Consider the following 23,535-nt stretch of genomic DNA (forward strand, 5'->3'; position numbering starts at 1 on the left):
GGTTCCGCTCCGGGCCCTTCAGCCCGGTGCCAGCCCAGCTGGGAGCACTCAGGAGGCGGGGGGCGGTGCTGCTGTGGCTGGCAGAGCAGGCCCGCAGCGCAGGCTGGGGATGGATCACCGCTGCCTGAGCCGCGGGCAGGCAGGCAGGCAGGCAGGGGCCGCGGCGCTGAGGCTGCAGCAGGGCCAACTGGAGCGATGGGGGGAGGGCAGCGTGACCGCATGTGTAACCCGGCCGGGCCCGCTCACTCACCGCCACCTGTTGATGCCCACGTTGGAGGAGCCCGCGAACCAGGGGTCGAGGATGTAGACGCAGCGGACGCTGTCGGCGCCCTGGATGCACTCCCGCAGCGCCGGGTTGTCGTGGAGCCGCAGCCCCTTGCGGAACCAGTGCACGGCGTTCACCCCCATGGCCGGGGGCGCGATCCCTCGCGGAGCGCCGGGTTCAGGAAGAGCCGCCGCGGCTCATGCCGGACTCGGCTTCGTCTCTCCCGTGCGGCCCTAACGCGGTGCGAAGCCCGGCCCCGCCGCGCCGGAGCAGGGGGCGTGACACTGAGAGGCGAAGCGGCTGCCGGGTCGCCCCCGCTGCTTGGCGATCGTCCGTTGGCGCTAGGACCCCGCGGAGGCGGCAGCGGCGCTGGCCGTCTGAGGGGGGCACATCACCCCTAACCCTTCGCGCCAGGGGTCTCGCGTCCACGCCGAGAGGCCGCGCGCAGCCACAGGTGACGGTTAGCGGCGCGCGGGGTGTCTCGCTCCAAGCGGCGGTGGCTTCCTCGCCGCTCGCCCTGTGACTGCGCCGGACCCCGGAGCTGACGGGATCGTTAAGCCCCGCCCCGCCTTCCTATTGGCTGCCACCGCCCCACCTGTCTAGCCGCCCTCACGTTCCTAAAGTGTGTTTACTGCCCTGAGGGGATGGGACGGGGGGTGCGCGGGCCGAGGGGCTGGATGAGGGAACCGACAGGCGCTGTCGAGCTAAAGGCGAACAACCGATCCCGTTCCCGTGAACAAATCCGCCCGCCTGCCGGCCCGGTAACCGAAGTGAGGGGGGTGAAGGGGCGGCACCTTCGTGACTGCGAGTCCCACCCTCTTCGCCTCGAGGGCGGCGAAGCCCGGATGAGCACGGGGCTGCGAGGCTGCTCCTGGCGCGTCCGTGCGCGTGCCTGCGCTTGGCAGCAGAAACGTCTGTTTGTGCGCATGCTCCCCTGCGGGAGATGGGGGGGCGGGGCGCATTCCAGTGAGGGGCGGAAGGGCGCGCGGGCGGTAAATAGTCTGTTATACAAGACTCCTGTGTACGTCAGAGGGACGCTCGGTAGGGGCGGTCACGAGCGCGCCTGGGCCCGGCTCCCACCGCGCTGCTCCCTGGTGCGCACGTCGCTGCGCAGAGAACGGGGCGAGCCCGGGGTGACTCGCAGCAGCAGCAGCAGCAGGCGCGAGCCCGCAGGGACACGGGCTGGCGCTTACATAAGTGAGCTGCCCGAGGCGCAGTTATAGGGATCGCGCCCGGCCCGCTGTTCCAAGCGCCTACCCCTGCGTCATCCCGACCGCTCCTAGCCCCCTTACCCGAGAGGTGCTAGAGCGAGGGGCAGGCCGCTCTGCCCTGGCTTGAAGTGGTTTCCATTATATTCAGCGTTTACAGTTTGGCTAAATGGCTCTCAGCCATCCCCCTATACACATTGTTCCAGCCTCCCCCCTGCACTTTCTTGGGGGCCGGAGTGTGTGACTTATACTAAGTACTGTTTTGTATGATAATATTTAAAAGGATTTTATTTTTCTTTAATCCCAAAGACTCCCCCATCCTTAGGGCGCCTATTTCCCAAATGAAAAATGGGACACCACATGAAGCTAGCCCCAACTGCTTGCCTAAGGTGCATTTCCCCCCTTCCCCAATTGTCACTGGTCACTCAAATCCTGCTGGCCCCCCACTTGAAATTGTCACTGGAATCCTGTCTGCCCCCTACCCACAGTAGAACCCTTCCTCCCCCACCACCCTCCAGCCCAGGCTGGCATCTCCACTTTTCCCCTGCCTGTTTCTCTGCACCACACCCACACCCCACTTTTTTGAAAAAGTTGGCAAGAACAAAAGGGATAAATGCCCACTTTTGCCAAAGAAGTTAAGATGGCTGGGACTGGGCTTAATAAAGGGACTGTCACAGCCAAAACAGAACATGTGATCACCCTATAAAACACCATCTTTCCTTTGCACAGTTTGTAATCCACCCACTGCTACACTGGGTCGGCTAGCACATAACCCAGGAAGTGAAAGGATTAGAAATGAAGGCAAAACTATGGGCATGGCTACGCTACAGCTGACTAACTTCCTTCAACCTAGCCAGATCTAGGTCAGCTTTACTACAGCACTCAGTGTGAATAGTTCATACTGCTGAGTAACATAGCTATGTCAATTATAGGCATAGTCTAGACCTAACTCAAGGTGGCTCCTGGTGAATCATCTGCTGAAAGAAAAAGAAAGAAAACCACAAACAACAGTAAAGATACCAAGAAGTACATTTTTATAATGAACTTTAATAAAAAACTTGTGTTCCTTTAAATACACCTTTCATTACCAAGGAAAGAGATTTACCCTACTCCATCTGAGACACTTGTCAGATTTGCCTTTATATATTTTTTTATTTGTACTTTTGTATTTACTTTCCATACTTTAGCTGTTTCTTGCTCAAAAGAGCTTTCATGTTTAAGAGCAGCATAAGCCCAGACAGTACATTTTCCTGTCAAACCTCAGCCATTATTGTTACGAAGAGAGAGCAGGAACACATAAAGGAGACCTTAAGCAGAATAATATTCTAAGCAAAGATGATGATAATTCATGAATTGAAATAGGTCATTTTTTAAAAAAAGTATCCTCTACAATCAGAGCTTTGTAAGTTACCATTTAAGGCAGTTGAATGCAGTATCACTGTATTGACCCACTTGTCTCACAAAAGGAAGTCCTTTTTTATGGAACAGGTTACAATGATTCTCTTTTGTTTAAACTAGAGATACAGGCATAACTAGTATAAACCCAAGGTAATCCTGAGTGACAGCTAAGTATGTTTTTGAAAAGAATGATTAATATTTTTTTAAAGATGCAGTTAAGATATGCAGACTTTGCGCAGCTGTTGAGAACTGTGCATGGGATACAATGTGGCTCAAGATTTTCAAACACAACTAAGAAGGGACATGATAATATACAAAATAATGGTAGAGAAAGGTATATCGGGAATTTTTTGTTCACCATGGCTCATTATAAGAACAAGGGGACATTCAGTGAATCATAAAAATGTAGGGCTGAAAGGGACCTTGAGAGGTCATTCAGTCCAGCTATCCACACTGGGGCAGGACCAAGTATATCTAGATCATCCCCGGCTGTGTTTGTCTACCCTGTTCTTAAAAATCTCCAAGGATGGGGATTCCACAATCTCCCGTAACCTATTCCAGGGCTTACTTACCCTTAGAGTTTTCTTACTATTAACCTAAATCTCCCTTTCTGCATATTAAGCAGATCATTTCTTGTCCTGTTTTCAGTGGACATGGAGAACATTGCTCACGGTCTTTCCTGTAACAGCCCTTACCATATTTGAAGACTTACTAGGCCCTCTCCTCAATCTTTTCCTCATGACTAATCATGACTTTAAAAAAAAACAAAAAAACTTTTCCTCCTAGCTCAGGTTTTCTAATCTTACCATTTTTATTGTTCTCCTCTAGATTCCATACATTTTGTCCACATCTTTCTTGAAGTGTCTCACCAAAACTGGACACAGTACTCCAGCTGAGGCCTCATCAGTGAGGAGTAGAACTGAACAGTTAGCTCCCATGTCTTTCATATGATGCTCCTGTTAATGCATCCCAGAAACTAGAAGATGGCAAATTGAAAACTGATAAAAGGAAGTATTTTCATACAATGCAGGTTAGTCTGTGGAACAGTCAGAGACCAGGATATAGGCATTCACGCCTAGTGGTTGGAAGGGCAGTCAGGAACAGAAACTCAGGTCAGAGCCAAAAAATGAGAAATTGGAACCAAGGCTCAGAGCTGGGTTACCTGAAGAGAAGCAAGGGAAAGGCTGGGTACAAGTAAGTGCTATTACAGCTGTGGGCAAATGCTTTGAGCAGGCACCAAACTGCTGGTGCTGGGCTAGAGAGCTATTCTGCTGACTCTTCCTACTCATCAGGTGGAGTAGCCAATCAAGCAATCTGCTACGGGCCAGTGGCACTCTTTAGGTTGCCCAGTGACTGACTCTGCTGCATACCCTGATTCCAGATGGGAACTGAAAGCTAAATGGTATAATTGAGCCCAAAAGTTTAGCAGACTTAAAACAGCAATTAGACATTTACACAAACATAATATACAGCAGTAAGTACCAAATAAAAAGCCATGAATTTTGGAAGAGAGATAAACCCTCATGCTTCAGGACTAAAGGCAACCAATAATTATAGGCTGCCTAAGAGGAAACTTACCCTGACTCTTACAGGTCTTTTAGCACCTTCCTCTGAAGCATCTGGTGTTGGCCATTGTCCATAACAAACTATTGGATTAGCTGCACCACTGGTCTGATTTAGTATAGCAATTCATGTGTTCCTCACACTGCTGCTGTTGGTGGAGTACTGAAAACAGTTTCACATGGTAATTTTAACTTTTTCTGTTGCTTTTGCAGTTTTGCCTTAAAGGATGGACAACAACAGGAAGTGTGTGCTGATTACAAATAAAAATAATTACGCAAGAGTATCCTGCCTCCATTTACCTGTTTCTCTCCCAATAAGGAATGAACCCAGACCAGAAATCCCTACTTAGAAGCAAAACACTATTTAAAAAAAACAACTAATTATTCGTTCTCTACTGAAGTAGATTTTTTGTAAATAGAGTAATAGTGTACTGTAGAAAGGTGGACTCACCACCTTTGCAGCTGTGTGTGGCATAGCAGCTATCCTTTCTAGCAGCCTCTGTCTACAGTCACTTCAGTGGTCTCTTCTCATGACATAGCTCTCCAGTCAGGTCACATCACATTTAAGTCCATCCCTTCTGGAGTAACAGAAAGTCCAACAAACAGAAGTTGAAACACATAATCTCAAGACCATATCTCTCCAGCCCTCTAACTTGGGGCCCACTGGTCACCACACTCTTCTCTCCTTCCTAGTGGGGAACCCATGCCCACCATCTACATTGTGTTCCAATCCAGATACCCTATGTCTGCTGTCAGATACTTCATCATTGCCTCCCTGGACTCTTTCCTATCATTAGCCTTTCTTCAGGCATTTTCCCCAGCCCCTTCCTGGGGCCTTTGTAACAAGCAACATCTCCCAGAGCTTATCCCCAAAGGTCCAGTTTTTACCCTTATGTCAGGGTCAGCCACAGGAGTTTACTCCAGTTCTGTGGATACCAGCTATCATCCCTCTCTGGACTTCCTCCTCACTCTCAAGACCTTCCTGTTCCCCACAGGTCTTTCCACTCTCTACTTCCCTACTCCCCAGAAGACCATTTTCCTCTCTCCCCATGCAGCCCTTCAAACTTCAGACCCAAACATATTTTAAGATTTGCCTTCACAGCCTCTTGGGATTTACTGACTCAAGTTCACTTTTAGCTCAGGAGGTCTTGCCTCTGGCCCTAGACTTCACTACCTCTGGCTGAAGACCTTCTGATTCTAGAACAAGCATCTCACAGCCTTTAACCCAAAAGAGGAAACTACCTTTCTCCTAGCTTTCTTCCTTGGGCTTCTCTCCATTAGCCTGTGCTCTTTCCTCTATGAAAACCAACTGGCATTGGAACCACAGTCATAGCACCACTCAGATTTGGCCCATCTATGGAGGGGTGGAGAGGCCAAATCTAAAGGGAGCTGTGTCCAACTTTACCCACTTGAAATGTTGGGAGGTATGGGCTCCTATTAACCGTTTCATTGCCTGTTTGGAGATACAGACACCTTACATTTTTCCATGCTGTCCGTCCTCAGGCAAAAGCAAAATAGGAGGCTGCTTAGGGCACCTGAAAATTTGGGGCACCACTGGGTCTTAGTGTCCACCCTTCCACTTTCCTATACCTGTTCTGACCCTGCCTGCAGGCTCCCACAGCTGGCTGCTGCAGCCTGGTGACTCTTACTCCGCAGGGGATCTAGTAACTTAAAGTGAAAAAGCCTTCCAGCCATCCAGATCTATTAGCACAACATTGAAGCTGTTAAAGAGCCATTCAAGTGGTAATGAATGCATCTGCCAAATCCCAGGTATATACTGTCAGTTTCTGAATTTACTGACAAAAACAGTTGTGCATTACTATTACAGATTATGTATTCCTTATGCCACCCGATTTTAAACCAAACTTTGCACCCTCGATAATCTGTATGTTATTCCCTGATAACCAGAAACTTCTATGCCTAAACTCTGTACCATTCACTTTTTTTTTAACATCTTAATAAAATTTTTACTCAGAACATACAGGACCTTAGTTTAAAATTTGCTTTAAAAATATTTTACTAGTGAGTTGGTGAAGATTATAAAATCACATCTCTAAAAAATCCTTGCATAGATTTTTAGATGCACAATCATCTTTAGCCTTAAATGCTTGGATCTTCAGACATATAGTTTTTAAAATAAATCCTTCAAAAGACCATCCTTATCTAAAATATACATTTTAATTTAAATTACTATAGTAAAAAAAACTTGCTTCCAGTCTTCCTGTCCTTTCTGTCCATCCCTTTCTGCCTTACCTCCCCCAACCCCTTGAAGAAAGCCCTTAAAGGGACAACACCCCTTTCCTTCCTGATAGCTGGACAAAGGGTACGTCTACACTACGGGACTATTCCGAATTTGCATAAACCGGTTTTGTAAAACAGATTTTATAAAATCGAGTGCGCGCGGCCACACTAAACACATTAAATCGGTGGTGTGTGTCCATGGTCCGAGGCTAGCGTCGATTTCTGAAGCGTTGCACTGTGGGTAGCTATCCCGTAGCTATCCCATAGTTCCCGCAGCCTCCCCCACCCCTTGGCATTTCCGGGTTGAGATCCCAGTGCCTGATGGGGCAAAAATCATTGTCGCGGGTGGTTCTGGGTAAATGTCGTCAGTCACTCCTTCCTCTGGGAAAGCAACGGCAGACAAGCATTTCGCGCCTTTTTTCCCTGGATTGCCCTGGCAGATGCCATAGCATGGCAATCATGGAGCCTGTTTTGCCTTTTGTGACTGTCACCGTATGTGTACTAGATGCCGCTGACAGAGGCGATTCAGCAGCGCTACACAGCAGCATGCTTTTGCTTTTGCATGACAGCAGAGATGGTTATCAGCCATACTGCACCATCTACCAATCCATAAATTGGTAATAAGATGATCATGGCTACCAGTCCTTTTGCACTGTTCCATTTGCTGCTGTCATAAGTGCCCCTGGCTGCTCTTAGCCAGGGGCGCAAAAGCCAAAATTGGGAATGACTCCCTGAGTCAATCCCTCCTTTTTGGTATCTAAAAATAGAATCAGTCCTGCCTAGAATATGGGCAAGTGTACTAGAGAACCACTGTATCAGAGAACCAGAGAGCACAGCTGCTCTGTGTCAGATCCTGCAGAAATTATGAGCTGTATGCTATTCACAGGGGGTGCTCCTGCAACAACCCCTCCTGTTCATTTCATTCTTCCCCCAGCCTTCATGGGCTACCGTAGCATTGTCCCCCCACTTGTGTGATAAAGTAATAAAGAATGCAGGAATAAGACACAGTGACTTGTTAGTGAAGGCAGCCTCCAGCTGCTATGATAGTCCAGACAGGACAGTAAGGAGTGCATCCCTCTGCTAGTTCAGGGGCACTTGAATCTTTTCTTTACACATGAAGGGTGGGGGCTGATGGAGCTCAGCCCCCTGTTGCTATGATGATGATGGATATCAGCCATACTGCACCATCTACCAGGAAAAATTAGGACCAGGCGACCTTGATCGACCTGTCCCAAGCAAGTTGGTATGGTTACCAGTCCTTTTGCACTGCCCCATGTGCCAATAGGCTGATGATGAGGACGGGTAACAGTCCTATTGTACCATCAGCCACCCATGGCAGGGTGGGAGGAAGGATGTTGTTGTTGAGTGCTGCACCATCCCGTCTATCTGCAGCATTCAGTAAAGATAGGGTGACATGTAAAAGAGTCAAGACAGGATTGTTTTCCCTTTCACTTCTGGGGGTGGGTAGGGGGGGGTGCGTAAATTGCCTAGCTATACCCTGACCCACCGCGGACACTGTTTTTGACCCTAGAAGCATTTGGAGCTCAGCCAAGAATGCAAATGCTTTTCAGAGACTGCAGGAACTGTGGGATAGCTTGAGTCCTCCAGTCCATGAGCGTCCATTTGATTCTTTGGCTTTCCGTTACGCTTGCCACGCAGCAGTGCGCTGAGTCCCTGCTATGGCGTCTGTCTGGAGATATTTAAAAAATGATTTTGAATTTCGTCTTCTGTAACGGAGCGCTGATAGAACAGTTTTGCCTGCCCTTACAGCGATCACGTCCGCATCGTCCATGCTGGAGCTCTTTCTTTATTTTGATTTTTAACTGCATCACCACCCGTGGTGATCGGAGCTCCACGCTGGGCAAACAGGAAATATTCAAAAGTTCGCGGGGCTTTTCCTGTCTACCTGGCCACTGCATCCGAGTTCAGATTGCTGTCCAGAGCGGTCAGTGGTGCACTGTGGGATACCGCCCGGAGGCCAATACCGTCGATCAGCAGCCACACTAACCCTAATCCGATATGGTAATACCGATACTAGCGCTACTCCTCTCGTTAGGGAGGAGTACAGAAACCGGTTTAAAGAGCCATTAAAATCGATATAAGGTGCCTCCTAGTGTGGACGGTTGTGGCGTTAAATCGGTTTTACGCTCCTAAAACTGGTTTAAACGCGTAGTGTAGACCAGGCTAAAGTTTCCCTTTCTTTACTTCTGACTATCTGATGAACTAGTTTTAAAAGAACCCTCCAGCAAAATCAGTATCTCAAAGATATAAAATCCTTTGTTATGCCTAAAATCTTTGGAAACATATTTTTTAAAGTTGGTGAAATTTCATAAACATGTCTATTGTTAAGGCGATCACACAAAGTAAATTAAGTGTTCCCTTTTTCTAAAAGCAATGAACATTGTTATGAACACACTAAATGTCTGAGACAGATTAATTTAAAAGAATGTCTTTGTTTCAGTGAGTTAAATATGTAGTAATCTGGAATGATTACTTTATAAAAGCTCAAGAGTACATTTAAAATATAAAATCAGCTTTAAAATACTGATTAAGAAAATGTAAAACAGAAGAGCTGCATCATGTATTCCATAATATTTAATGTTGTATTCAGTAAGACAGCTGACTCGCCCTTACTACAAAGTCTTTGCAAATAAATGTCTGACAAACTTCAGGGCATATCAAAAAACCTGTGACTGACATTTTTTATTCCCAAGTTTAGTGCTTTTAATTAGGTACCTTCTGCATGTCCATTCTGCATGAGAGAGAGGGTACAGGGGTCTCTTCAGGGAACTGTGATTCTCCGCCACAGTGAGGCGGGCCAGGCATCTAGCTATCCTTTGCTGCCTCGTCCCGCACCCGCACCCCAGGCAGTGAGCACGGGCTGCTATTGGGCATAGGGGCACCAGTTTAATAATACTGCGTAGGGCCCCATAAATCCTAAGGATGGCCCTGATTGTCCCTGTCCAACTCCTGAACTTTATGAAATATTATTAATATTTAAGGTACAGCAGCAGCCAGAGGCCCCGGTCATGATTAGAGAGCCCTATGGTGTTTGTTGCTAGACAAGCTACCACTGATCCACACAGCTTAAATAGACTTTGTGGGGCCAGTTTAGCTCCCATTGAAGTCTATGGAAGTTTTGCCATTGACTTCAATAGGCGCATGAATGACTTTAAGGCTTTCAAATACTGTTTCCTTATAGGCTTAACTTCAGGTCCTCAAAGAAGAGGAAAAAGATAAAAATGAGGAACAGAGGCCCCAAATCACCTCTCTTCTCCCTTTCTCTCTATCCATAACATCCACAATGCCTGAAGGACAGGGTAAGGAGTCCAAACCTTAAATAAGATAACACTGGTATTTCAAAGGGTAACAAGAAGTTTAACAAAACAACTTTTTCTCATGATCTCATTCTTTTTGGTCACATGCTTAGGACCTATGCAAATATTCCAACTCAGTTTAAAACTAGAGTCCACCCACATCTAATCTGGGCCTACATTCCGACATAAAATGTGATATATTGGGGTCTTTTGACCATAGAGGGAAACTGGGATGTGAGTCTCTGTTCTCTTTGGGAGACTATGAGAGAGATATTGGCCTTAATAAGCTATTATAGTAGGTGAAATGGAGTATGAACTGTAAACTATATTTAGGGCTGTGCTGGTTGGAGATATGCATGTAGAGGTTTTTATTTTATAGAGCTTTACTTTGAAATAGCCTAAATTTCAAATGTTTGTTTCTTTAATAACCACATTCTAATATTTTGAAATAAAGGCTATTGCTTTATTTAAAACCTTAATTCCATTTTCATGTCTGGGAATTGTATTAAATCCAGACATGCTTCAGTGTCCTAAATTGGAACATTTCTATTTAAAACTGCAACAAAAACAGTTGTATCAAATGGAAAAAATATGAACATAAGTGATTCTCAGTTAGAAAGATGCTGTAGTCTGCTTATCCTCACTCTAATTAAGGAAGAAGATACAGTAGCATGAGTTATAGCATACCAAAAGCTTGGTAAATTACCACAATGAAATGAAAGCACTGAGACTTAATTTATTAACAACTGTACTTCACTACCAACTGCGAGCTTGACTGACTCAAAGTATTCTCTTCCTCCTTGCACTGATTGAAAACATCAGAAGTACTGGATTTACATCAACATAGAAGCGGTGAGAGAAATCAGACCCATCCCTGCACTGCCAGGGTATTCACAGATTTAAAGTTTATTAGAGAATATTTAAAAATAAACGATACAAAGTGTTTGAAGCGTCAGTTATTGTGTCATTGGGGGTAACATACAGGTTGTAGGGGGATGTTAGCGTTTTGGTATTGGACGGCATATACATATACACAGTCTGTCATGTCCCCAATGCGGGGTATACGGTGGGTGAGTTCAAGGTACAGCCAGCAAGCAGTGAGGGTACATCACTCATACAAACAGGTTATGGATAGTCGTGGGCATGAATAAATGAGCGGACTGGGTAATGATGATAGGATGACCCTCACAGGGCAGAGTTCAGTTTGGTTGTTTCAGGGCTCAGGGGATAAAGTCCAACAGGGGAAGTTTACAGGTCTCTTCCCCCTTGTGGGTGCACGAAGTCACGCCGGCTTACTCTTGATATTGACGGTGGCCAGTGACGTGCTCTGCCTAAATTCCCCCAACCCATCCCAGCATGCACAAGGCCCAGTCAAACCTAGGATGGATTCTCAGGGGATAATCTTTTTGAGTGTCCCACAGTCTTGGTCAACACTCTGGTGCAGCTGTTGCCAGGATATTATATGGGGATAACCAGCAAAGCTGGAATCATAAGGGCAGATTCAGCTCTGGTTTATCCTACAGAAGTAAAGATAGCTTCTCCCTTGAATTTGGCCCTTAGCCGCCAACTGCTCCTAGGACAGCCCATAGTAAAACATCGGCTATTTTACGGTGATCTGTGAAATGCACTTCTGTGGAGTCTAAAGGGCCCCTCCCTATTGCCCTCCTCACTCAGACACACCCTAGTCTCCGTCCCCCAGTTATCCTTAAATTACCCAGTCGCAGGCCACCGTGCTGGGGCCTGGGTTCGTTGCATTCATTTCATGCAAACATCCCATTGGCGATTTACAAGTTTAACTCTAAATTTTGAAAGGGCCAGACCCTGGGGGCCCCTGGGAAAGGCCCCACCTTTGCCGCTCAGCAGGGCAGGGGAGTCCCCAGCAGGGGACGCTGCGCTGCTCCCAGGGCCCGCAGCCTCCTCGCTCTTCCCACCGGGCACCAGGGACGGGACAGGCCGCTCGAGCTCAGCCAGCGCCGTCCCCACCCGGTACAAAGGCGGGGGGGGAGGGGGCGTCGCTCTGTTCCCTCTTCCCACGGGCGGCACCGGCGCCGGAGCCCAGGTCGGGAGCCCGGGGTTGGGCCGTCGCGGCCGAAGGGGACAGCGGTGCCGAGGGGCTGAGCACCGGCGACCGCTCCCGCAGCAGCCCGGCGGCCTGGGGCAACCCGGCCACTGGGGGCTCCGGCAGGGCCGGGTCCCTCCCCCCACGGCTGGCAGCACAGCGGGGCCCTGCCGCCCTCCCCTCCAGACTCGGGTTCCCGGGGGGGGGGGTCCGCAAGCCCCTCAGCCCCCCTCGCCAACGCGGAGCTGCGGCCTGCGCGCCCCCACCCGGACGGCGCTGTGTTGGGGCGGCGCCACAGCCTCTTCCTCACGCCTGTATCCGCGCGAGTGGGTGGTGGTGGTGGGGGCGTCCAGTTATTAGCACATCCTCAGCTCTTCGGGGTCGCCCATCTCTGAATCAATCCCTCTCTCGAGCTGCCCCTGAGAATTGAGGCTAGAGAGAGTCCCCCCCCCCGTTTCCTGTACACAGTGCTGGGGGGTAGGGAGCTGTAAATGGCGTTTGTTTTCCTAATTAGGTGAAGATATTTGAGCATATTGAAGGGGACATTTAAAAAAGCAAAAGTGCAGGTGTCTGAGCTGAGCGTTAGCTGGTTACAGTTGCTCAGACTGTATAAATCCTGACAGGTGTGAAATCCTCCCTTCTCAGACTGTAGGTTTTCTATAATCTTGGTTTTATTCTTTACATCGTGGAAGTGTAAAGAGGAGAGATGTAAGTGGAGAGATGTCTTTTCCAGGCTGATGCAGGAGGTCTGTGTCTTAAAGGAGTTAATTTATAATCTTTCAGCAGTTTAGCCTTATAATTGTTGCATTTTCATAGACCCATGGTGTTACCACCACTTTTAAAAATGTAAGAGGACTTCGATGTATGTAGTATTACAGAAATACCATTGACGGAATGATTATGGAGGAATCTACACCCTCGGCTCAGAACTTTTTAATTCTATTTTACAATACAACATTGTAAACTGCTGCACTATTGTATATTATATTTCACTACTGGAATTTCAAACTTAAAAAATATCAAGAGTATCACACCTTGGTACACTGCTTGAAAGTTAGCAAATAGTCATTGGTGCAGGTGAAATGAGTTTAATTGGTGCAGGTGAAATGAGTAGTGGACAGCTGTATACTTCACCAATATTACTACCCCATCTGGATGTAATGGGCACCCTTGTTGACCATGGGATCAAAGGCCTCATCTAGTCTGGCCTTTTTCTTAACATCTCCCAAAACTGCACTACTGCCACCACAACATATGAAATATCTAAAAGTCTTAATGGAGCTATACATATTAGTAGCTACATATCTTGGAACTATAAATTTTAAGGATAGTATGAACAGTCTAGCATCTGTTAGAAAAATCTCCAGAGATTTTGTGGACTACGGTGAACAAAGACTATTCCATAATATTATTCCAGAACTTGGTTATTTTGAAGACAATGTTTTCCTACAAAGCTACTTGTAAATAATGATATTCTCATCTACAGACTTTATAATATTATTTCAATATCAAATCATAGCTTTTAGACACTTTTAGCAGGACACTATCAATTTAAAAATCTATTCAATTTTTTTTAAAGTTCTAATTAATTTCATGTATTACAAATGCCCTGCGTACTCATACCAAGTATTGGATGTTAACAAATCACATTTTTCTACTTTTTAAAAATGTTTTTATATCTTTCCTGTTTCTCTGTGACCCTCACTAAACAACAGAGAAACTGACTACACACAAAGTAGTGTCTACAGTATAAAACAAAAAGATTTTTCCCCATCTAGTTTGTTTCACTTTAGTAATCTGTGGCATTTTTTATAGGTAAAATCATTGAAACAGAAGTGCAAATTTTAAGTTGGCTGGGTCCCTTTGACAGAACCTGTGCTGTGACTTATGCCTGACCTCAGATAAGCATGGATAGCATTTACTAGGCCAAATTTCACTCTTTAAAATTTTGCTTAAGAAAATTATTAGATATTATTGGAAAAGTGTTCATGAGTAGTGTATTTATAAGTGAATATGGTACTGAAGTCTATTCTAGTCTTTTAAGTCCTTTATTTGACAATTTGTAAATTGAAAATAAAAGTTGGGCTTGGCTATTTTACTAGTAAGTACTTTTATGGATCCCATTACCAAAGTCTCCAACCACTTTTAATAATACTTCATTTCCATGAGAACCATGGATTGAAGGTGCTGAAGTGCCACACACAGTTTAACTAAGGTCCTAGTCCTGCAAATACATACATACATGCTTAAGTTTACCCACTGAGTAGCTCCAATGAATTCAGTAGGACTACTCACAGTATGAAAAGTAAAGCGCTTGCATAAGACTTTGCAAGATCAAGGCCTTAGGCCTTAAATCCCATTAATTATTATTCCAGTTTTTCAACATTGGGAAACTAAAGCACAGAAAGTTGTGTGACTTGCCAACAGTTACACAGCAAGGCTTTGACAGACCAAGAAACAGACCAAGATTGCCTGAGTCCCAGTTCTGCGATTCAGCTTGCTAGACAAGACTTCCTTAAATTATGAAACTCTTGAGATCACATCAGAAACCTTAGATTGTGACTTTAGTATGTTCACATAGTAGCTGGATTATGGGCAGAAATCTTATTCAGCTTCAAAAATTTTAAATCTCAAAGAAAAATACTAGTAAAATGTTTTACATCAGTGTCCTCTTGTATGTAAGATAAATATGCCTACAATTATTTAAGAATTAGAACTAAATTTCTAAAGTATTAAAGGCTTTTTAATCTAGCAGAAAAAAGGTATAACAAGCTAATGGTTAGACATTTAAGATAGACAAATTCAGACAAGAACTAAGGGGCAGATTTTTAAGTGAGAATAACTAACCATTGGAATAACTTATCTAGGACTTGATGGATTCTCCATCATTTGTGGGCTTTAAAGAAATACTGGATATCTTTCTAAAAAAGGTATCAAACAAAAGTTGGATGCAGAAATTACTGGAGAGGGTTCTTTGTCCTGGGTGGATGTGGGAGATTAGTCTACTCGAATATCATAATGGTCCCTTCTGTCCTTAAAGCAGTGGTCCCCAAAATTTTCACAGTTACGCCCCCCGGCAGCTGGGGCTGGGAGTGAGGCTGCAGCTCGGGGGTGGGGGTGGGGCATGGACAGGAGTAGTGGGGGGGGGCGGAGCTGGGGACAGGAGTGGCACCAAGGCTGGGTCTGGGAGCCATGGTCAGGAGCCACGGCTGGGGGCGGAGCAGAGCTGGTCTGTGCTTCTTCCCCACCCCCAAGAGAGCTGTCCCAGGCCCTGCTGCACCCCCCTCAAAAACATTCCTCTGTGCCCCCCAATGGGGGCATGCCCCACAGTTTGGGGACCACTTCCTTAAAGTCTATGAAAAAATGACATTTGGCCTGCTCTCTTTTTTATCTTTATAAAGGATATTTTTAGCTGAGGAGAAACTGCTATACGGTAAAACTGACGGTACACAAAGTTGTCAAGTGCACAAACTGAATTCAGGTTTCTTTTGCTGACTTTCAATTATAGTAATCAGTCGTGTGTTACTTATAGCAATAATTGGTACAAAATGTTCAAACAAATATGATTTTTCAAGTTTTTACTCTCCCCTTTAGCTTCTAAAAAGTTTAAAAACATACCTGATAGTGTCCTTTTGTATTTAAACACTGTTGTTCTTCCTGTCATTTCAGAATATGTGCAGCTGCATTAATGATAACCTAAATTCAGTTAGACTGTGGGTGGGAACACTAATTATCCAAAATCACATTCTGATTAACTGGTTGGGTCTGTCACATCTGTGCACCAAATCCAAAGGGGATGCACAGATGGGAGCTCATTTACACATAAATCCGTTTGCTCATTTTGTTCAACAGGTGACAGTGGAAGTTAAGTACAGAAAAAGATAAGGCATCTGTGGGGATGGAAGATGAAGAAAAGTAGTTGTTTGAAGGCCTAAAGGAGAAAGCGATAACAATAATTCCCTCCCCAAAATGCCAAGCTGCAAGTTCAGCCACTTTTAACCTACCTGACTAGTCAGAAGAAAGCTGTCCAATAGTCCAAATTATCATTTATTATAAAAAGTCAATTCAGTGGCTTTTAGACTATATACTGCCATTGAAAGAAAGAGGATGTCTGGAAAAAATTGAATATATTCAAAGTATTTGAGAAAGGCATTTAGCTTTTCCCTCTCATTGATCCTTTTAATTGGAACTTTTGTTTAAAAAAAAAAAAAGCTAAAAATTGCATAGAATCCCATACTTTAAATGTGCAACTGGAGAGCTACACTGTAATAGCAATAAAACACTTCTGAGTGCCCATGAGTTGGCTAACAATGCATTTTTGGCCGGATTCCTCCAACCATGCATTGTATCTTGCAGTACATCAGAGGCATCCACCAGTAGCCTATTAATGAACACCCTTTTGGGGACTATTGATATAACAACCATGTGGGTATAGTTAAACTTGTGTGGTATTTGGGGCAGAACACTCACATTCTGCCCCATGTTCCATATATGGCATTATTGTTCTAATGAAGCATCCTTTGAGATGTTAGCAGAAAATTCCATGTTCATTCTGAAGTAGAATGAAAGCTAGGTATGTGAAAATGTTCCTTTTAGAAGTAATTGTCTCCTATAGCAGCTCAGGTTTGAGCATGAATGTCTTTTGAAAATACCATACAAGACAGAATGTTTTCTAATTTTTGTTTTTACATTCATTTTGTATATAGTGCAGCACTCCAGAATGTTGAGAGGAATTGCTAATAGTGCAACACACGTATTTACATTTTTGTTGGCTAGATCTCAGCACTGCAAACCATTGTTGACTCTCTCATCCCTGTGGAAAAACATAAAGGATGCAAGCTTTTTACAGCATTACAGTTATACAACTGATATAAAATCGAAAGTGGAGAACAAAAGAACTGTGGAGAATCTCTACAGATTAGCCGTTGATATTAAAAAAATTCGGAGACTAAAGGAGTGGGTCCTCTTTCAGGATGCAGCCTATGTTAAAGAAACTGCTAACACTTTACGTGAAATGGGAGCTGATAAGACTGCCATAGCAAATATTTTGGAACGTTGCCCAGAGGCAATCCTCCGTACCCCAGCAGAGATAAACTCTCAAAGAGATCTGTGGCAATCAGTATGCCAAAATGAAAAACAACTGGTCAAATTAATAGAACAATTTCCAGAGTCTTTTTTTACTGTTGAACATCATGAGAACCAGAAATCTAATGTTCAATTCTTTCAAGAGTTGGGACTGAAGAATAATATAATCAGCAGGTTCTTCACAAGTGCACCCGATATTTTTTACAAGCCTGTTGAGAAAAACAAACATATAGTAGAGACATTACAGAGAATGTATCTAAATTTAGGTGGTTCCAATGCCAATATGAAGATCTGGCTTCTGAAATTATTGAGTCAAAACCCATTTATTTTGTTAAATAGCTCCACAGCAGTTCAAGAGAACTTGGAGTTTCTCCAGAAGAAAGATTTCGCTGATTCTGAAGTTCTGCAGCTGCTATCTAGGCTTAAAGGTTTTATTTTTAATCTTAGCCCTAACACTATGCAGAGGAGCATGTTTTTTTCCAAAGATGTTTTTAAGTGCAGTGATCAAGAATTAAAAGAGCTAGTGTTGAAATGCCCTGCTCTCCTCTACAATTCTGTTCCAGTTCTGGAAGAAAGACTCAAGGGACTGTTGAAGGAAGGAATTTCTGTAGATCAGATTAAAGAGACGCCAATGGTGCTGGAACTGACAACCCAAATTGTGCAGTACAGAATTAAAAAGTTAGCTGCTTTAGGATACAATATAAAAAATGGAAATCTAGAAAATTTGAATGGAACAAAGAGAGATTTTGAAGCCACTTATTGTAGGATACAAGCAAAGAGAGAGAGACCAATGTTTAATCCTGTTGCTCCTTTAGATTAATTTGAATACCTTTAATTTATTCAGAAAGGGGACTTTATCCTTTAAGGATGGAAATAAAAATATCCTTAGCCAAATTGTATTCTGTTGCATGAAGTTGTGCAGTAGCTGGCTTTAATTCATAGCTCACTGGTACTTTTAAAAGTTGTATTACAAAAAGTGACCATAATAAAAGGTTAGCAATATCATTGCTATCATTTACATAAGGACTAGGTTTTTAGATTGTATCCCAAGCACACAATTTTTAAAGAAATTTCCCCATCAAACTGGCCACCAACTTACTTAGGTCTTTAGCAATTGGTGTTGTACTGGCCAGTCTATGATAATACCGAGAACGATTATACTAACCAACAAGAAAAGTTAGCAGCATGAATTTTCAAAACTGTTCATCAGGCAGCTGGTAAGTAAAAGACTTTCAAAAAGTCCTTTAGGTAACTGCTACTGCAGCAAAGAGGCCACTGGAGGTTGAGCCCAAATTGAAGCTGGTAGTCTGATGGGATGGAAGGAGATTACATAGCTAGAGTCTCCACTGAGAGGATGTGCAAAGACTATTTACCATATTTATGTACAATCATTACTATAAGAGGGCCTTGTGACTGTCTTAGTGTGGTCTCTCATGGGGTCTCATCTTCTCCTGACTGACCTTCCTTGTTTTCTCTCAGTCAGTTGCTAGACCTTTGCCTCCAATTAAGTCCATCAGCTCTTCACATTTTGGGTTTGCAGTCTCTCAGCTGGTTTTGTGGAGACAGCCTGATACTATTCCATACCTTTCTGCCTCTCGTTCCTTCTCTGTTCTCCCCATTTTTTTCTTGTTTTCTCTATTGGTCGCAGCTGTGGATGCCTGCTTCCATGATTGGCAGTTCTAGCAGCTGCCTGGGGTTGTGATCAAGCTGCTTGCTTATAAACAGGAAAGACTCTCCTCCCTCCTCTGTCTATGCCCAGTCTGGGGTTTGTAGACCCCATTACAGGTCCTGATTTGGTTGGGGACTAATATAAAGCGAATAAATAACAAAATGGTTTTAGAGGGTCTCTTTCAAGGGTATGAAACGTCAAGCTGGCTCCTCTTTCAGGAACTCTTTCTCTCTCTTTTTTTTTTTTTTTTGTCTGTTATTCCTCCTCCTCTTCCTGGGTTTAGAAGGAGAACAGGATCAGAAAGGGAATTAGCTGAGGTAAAGACTGCTTCCAGAAGGAAGGAAGCAAAGAAGTCTGAGGGGAAGAGTGTGGTCTTGTGCCTTTTAAAGTAGCTGTGGCTCAGGCACAAGTCTTTGCTTTTAAACTGGTGAATATTAAAAGTGGACAAGATATGCAAACAGCCACTGCAGTTATTTCTTAAGCATATGGAAAAACAGATATCTTAAATACCATGATGTGGTAACTGCTGAGAAATGCTGACCTTTTAATAGCAGTTACTGTAGGTAGTCATTAGTCTTTGTGGGTGTGAAAGAAGTGATACATGACAAAAACAATCATTAGATGTCATCTGACTGAAATTAAAATTGTCAGGGGTTTCTGCATAAGCTTTCATGAGCAAGTCGTCTGTATATATTCCTCCTTGGCAGGCAGGAGATAAAAATGCATGAAAGAGTAGTGAGGTGAGCAACTGCTAAGGGACATGTTCCATATTTAAAATGTCTGGAAATTCAAACAAGTGTGATCAAAAATATCAAACTGTAAATTGATTTTGTATCAGTTTTTCATAAGAAAAACCTACTAAATTCTTGGGGCTCAACGATGAACCAAAACTGTTGACTACAATGGGAATTTTTGTTGTGCATGAAATATAAGATCAGGTCTGTTCTCTTTGAAGTAACCCTGCTGTATACTTGAACTGTTATTTTGCTTGTCATGAGTATACATTTCACATACATACATACATACATAAAGTACAATTGACTGTAACACTTGCTACATTTGCTGTATAATTAAGGACATGTTGGCAATAAATCTGTTTTTTCTTTATTTCCTCTTATTTTCTTAGAGGTTTACAACTGCTGAAGAAACTTAGTAAATAATCCAATACCAAGATAAATACGTTTTTTCCTTGCAAACAACACCCTCAATACATACACCCTTCCTTTTCTGATCTGTCAATGAGGTTTGAGAACATTGGGAACTAATCAGTGTTATGATATAGTCCTCTCTTTCAGTACTCAAGGGACTGGAGGATATTTGCATCCTCTATGCTAAGTAAACTGTAATTTGTGATTCAGTAGTGCATTTTCCCCCAGGTACAAGCAGACACTTCAGATATCCAAAAGGGTGGGTATTTAGTGGCAATATAATAGGTAACCCTGAACCATTGCAGCACTAAATAGACAGACTGCCTGTTAGTTATGCCTTTTGATGAAAATGGCAGCTCAGAGACAGAGAAAGAAGGGAATTTCCTGCTGGAAGTTAAATCAAGATGTAGTTGATTCTTATTCATATACTGATTTAAGAGTGTTTGCCAGTTGCCTTGAGCGCATTAAGCTCAGCTTGCTATACTGGGTTCATTTAATTCTCCAGAAACATAGTGCAGCTAACTTGAGATGACTTTTTGAGGTAACCAAATATGACTGAAGTCTCTTGCTGTTGAAAAAGCATTTGATGGTGCCTCTAGGGATTGTACTTTCAAAAAAAAAATTAAGAAATTTGGGTAAGTTAGTAACTTACTTGAGTTTCTGTCCTTCAGATTGGTTAATTTAATGCTGTGTATGTTCTTCAATCAGCATGAAACTGGTCTGTTGTTACTGCAGCCAGTCAAACTTTTTCATTGTATGTCATCAACATTTTTACAATAGCTTACTCTTGAAAGTCAGGCTGAAGCCTGCTTTTTAGCAAGGTTAGGACAGCCACCACTATGTAGACCGTCAGTTTGGTTTTTAAAAATAGATGCTTTCATGGAATCTCAGTTCCTTTCCCATAGCTGGATGGATCAACATAATACATTTCTATTAACTTGATCAGGGGACCCCAACGTGGTGCCCGCAGGCACCATGGCGCCCGTGGGGGCATCTAAATGTGCCCGTGTCCTGGCCGGCGGTCGAGCATGTGCCAAAATGCCGCTGAAATTCGGCAGCATTTCGGTGGTGACACCTCTGGATGATGCCGCTTGCCACCAACAAGCGATGTCATCCAGAGGCGTCACCGCCAAAATGCCGCCGAATTTTGGCAGCATTTCGGCGAATGCTCGACTGCTGCCATGGTCCTTCATCTGGCACCCGCCAGACAAAAAGGTTAGGGACCACTGAACTAGATCAACCTAGCACAACAAACCTCCAACCCCAGAAGCTAAAGTAGTGAACTGTGAGCTCAAGTCTGACAAAAAGAGTATTAATCCAGTTTTACTACTGTATTTCAGGATATGGTAAATCTTACCTAGCTGTATAATTTATATATTTATTTATAATTAAAGTTTTCCCCCGAGTGGAAGCAGTAGCCTATGGAGTTCATTTTTAATTAAAAAGCATGGCACTGAAGACCAAGAGAAATGAGGGCAAGTTCCATTTTTTATGCTCCTAGATAAGTGCTTCTATTTGTAGTCTGCTGTGAGAGAATGTTTTTGCATAGCAACAAGTACATTCATAACTGTTGTTCCCCATTGTCTAGCATGTCACAACCCAACCATGGGACCATACTAATATATTTTATTCAAGACTGTATACATCAAGTGAAGAGTGTTAATTTCTTAACTTAAAACTCTTAATATGACAAGATTAAAGAGGGTGGTTTTTTGCTGTTGTTTCTACAGTTGTGTTAAACACCAACTGGAAAACAACTTACCAAACAGGTAGGAATTCTATCACCATTCATGTGGCTGAGTATTGTGATGCATACCCAGAACAATGGTGTTGATTCAGCCTTAATTTTGGAATTTCCCTGCTTGAGGACTTAACTGTGCAATTCTGATTTCTTTAAAACATTGTCATATTAAATAGATGTATTCTGTATAGGGGGAAAAAGAGACGGATTCCACTCTTATTCTTTCATATTAAAAAAGGAAAAAAATAGAGGGTAGTTTTATTTACAGAACAAACTATGCACAGTTCAGTATTAGGAATATGTATCTGTGCTAACCTGAAAATTTCCTTTCTTTCAGATCCACTATGGTAGGTACTTCAGCTTGCTAGCAGTTTGGGGCAGAACCAGATCTGTCAGTCACTGGAAGCAAGGGAATGCCCCACTTCCTGAAGTTCCCTTCGTTGAGAACTTCCACAGCCAAGATAATTCAAATATACTTTTCTAAATTATAGATTGTTCTATACTTCGAGGAAAAAGCACAATGATTTTTCCTACTACTGCACATGATAAATTCAACCTAACAACAACAAATCAAATTGGATATAAATTCCTCTCTCTATTCTGAATAATCCATTTGTCCCCAAAGTGGGCTGGATCGGTGGACCTTATTACTCAAAGAAAGGAAATTTTCAGGGAAGCATGGATAATTTTTCTTTATGCTAAGGTCCACAGATCCACTACAGTGGGATTTTCATAGCCTCCAGGATATGAAGTGAGATCTTCCTTTAAATGTGGACATTCAAAATTAGGTAGATTATAATCTGCAGCTATATATCCTCCATCTTCCCCTGGGCACTAAGGCACGGAGAAGACATCTGCCAAAAGAAAGGGAATGTCATTGGCTAAGACTGGATGACTAGTATCCAGGATTTTATTAACTGGTATTGATGGCTATGGGGGTGTCTAGCGGATATCAATACAGGAGACATGACTACTCTGCTCTGAGATTGTCATTGCTCCTAAGGACTGGACTTTGATGCTTACCCAAAGGAGAAATATTTCTTGAATTTACTTAGGGAATGAATGCCATGACAGTTATGTGGACTGTCTGTCTGAATTCAAAGTACAATAGTGGCTCTCACTAGAGAAAGCTTCCACCTTCCAGGAACTCATCTGATTGGAGATATTAGCCATCTTCTGTTGGATAGGAAGTATAAAGCAGGGGTTCCATCTGCACAGTGCTGTAAGGAGCAGAATGAGGTTCCAAGGTCATGCTCTGTGATCCTGCAGGGTTGGAATAAGGGTTGTTGTCCTAAGGAAATATTTAATGTTGGGACGTGTACAAAACATCCTTTTCTTGAACATGCCCAGAACATCATATTGGTTCACCTTTTTGCTTGGACACTACTATGCACCTATAATGAAGCCCTCCTGTTGGAGCTCAAGGCTGTACTCTATTTCACTTGTTTAACATGATAGTTAAACTATGGACTTTGCATCAGCCAATAGAATAAATTCTACTTGACTTCTTTTTTGGGGTCCATGAGAGTAATAATCACTTCTTCCAAATGTTCCCTTTAAATCTGTCTGATCCCTGATGATGGATTGGGTTTGCAGTAGCAGACTTCCTCTGGGAGACAAACAGCTGAAGAGCCAGTGCTAAGAATTAAATTTGAGATCCGTAGTCATTTCAGCCAGAAAGGCATAAATCGTTTCACTGCTATTCTCTCGTTGCTATCTTTTTGTATTGTCAGTGGAAAAGATGGGAAGACATAGCAGGGACCACACCAAGCTTTGCTAGTGGTCATTCACCACCTCACATACCATATGGCACATAGACATATTTATTGTTTTCAGATGCAA

At 43.6% G+C, this 23,535-nt stretch overlaps 2 protein-coding genes and 1 long non-coding RNA gene across 5 annotated transcripts in view; 2 read left to right on the forward strand and 1 right to left on the reverse strand.

Moving 5' to 3' along the window:
• Window positions 1-408, reverse strand: part of CRY1 (cryptochrome circadian regulator 1) — a 77,658-nt gene extending 77,250 nt beyond the window's left edge. The window contains exon 1 of the mRNA XM_044987259.1: window positions 251-408. Coding sequence (XP_044843194.1) covers window positions 251-408 — 158 coding nt within the window. The remainder of the gene's footprint in view (window positions 1-250) is intronic.
• A 472-nt stretch (window positions 409-880) lies between these two features.
• LOC123349305 lies at window positions 881-4,699 on the forward strand. The gene is made up of 3 exons (XR_006573454.1): window positions 881-1,026; window positions 3,700-3,901; window positions 4,647-4,699. It is a non-coding gene; the product is annotated as an uncharacterized LOC123349305 (long non-coding RNA).
• A 7,186-nt stretch (window positions 4,700-11,885) lies between these two features.
• Window positions 11,886-23,113, forward strand: MTERF2 (mitochondrial transcription termination factor 2). 3 transcript variants are annotated; one of them, XR_006576371.1, is made up of 2 exons: window positions 11,886-11,977; window positions 22,031-23,113. XR_006576371.1 is itself a non-coding variant. In XM_045002619.1 (2 exons), the coding sequence occupies exon 2, from the start codon at window positions 16,771-16,773 to the stop codon at window positions 17,953-17,955; it is 1,185 nt and encodes a 394-aa protein (XP_044858554.1). In that variant the 5' UTR covers window positions 12,004-12,050; window positions 16,757-16,770; the 3' UTR covers window positions 17,956-19,911. The 3 variants fall into 3 exon arrangements, 1 of the variants encoding a protein (XP_044858554.1); XR_006576372.1 differs by having other exon boundaries at window positions 11,930-12,050; XM_045002619.1 differs by lacking the exons at window positions 11,886-11,977; window positions 22,031-23,113 and adding exons at window positions 12,004-12,050; window positions 16,757-19,911.
• The last annotated feature ends 422 nt before the right edge of the window (window positions 23,114-23,535 follow it).

Source organism: Mauremys mutica, chromosome 1 (genome assembly GCF_020497125.1).
Source record: "Mauremys mutica isolate MM-2020 ecotype Southern chromosome 1, ASM2049712v1, whole genome shotgun sequence".
Classification (NCBI taxonomy): domain Eukaryota; kingdom Metazoa; phylum Chordata; order Testudines; family Geoemydidae; genus Mauremys; species Mauremys mutica.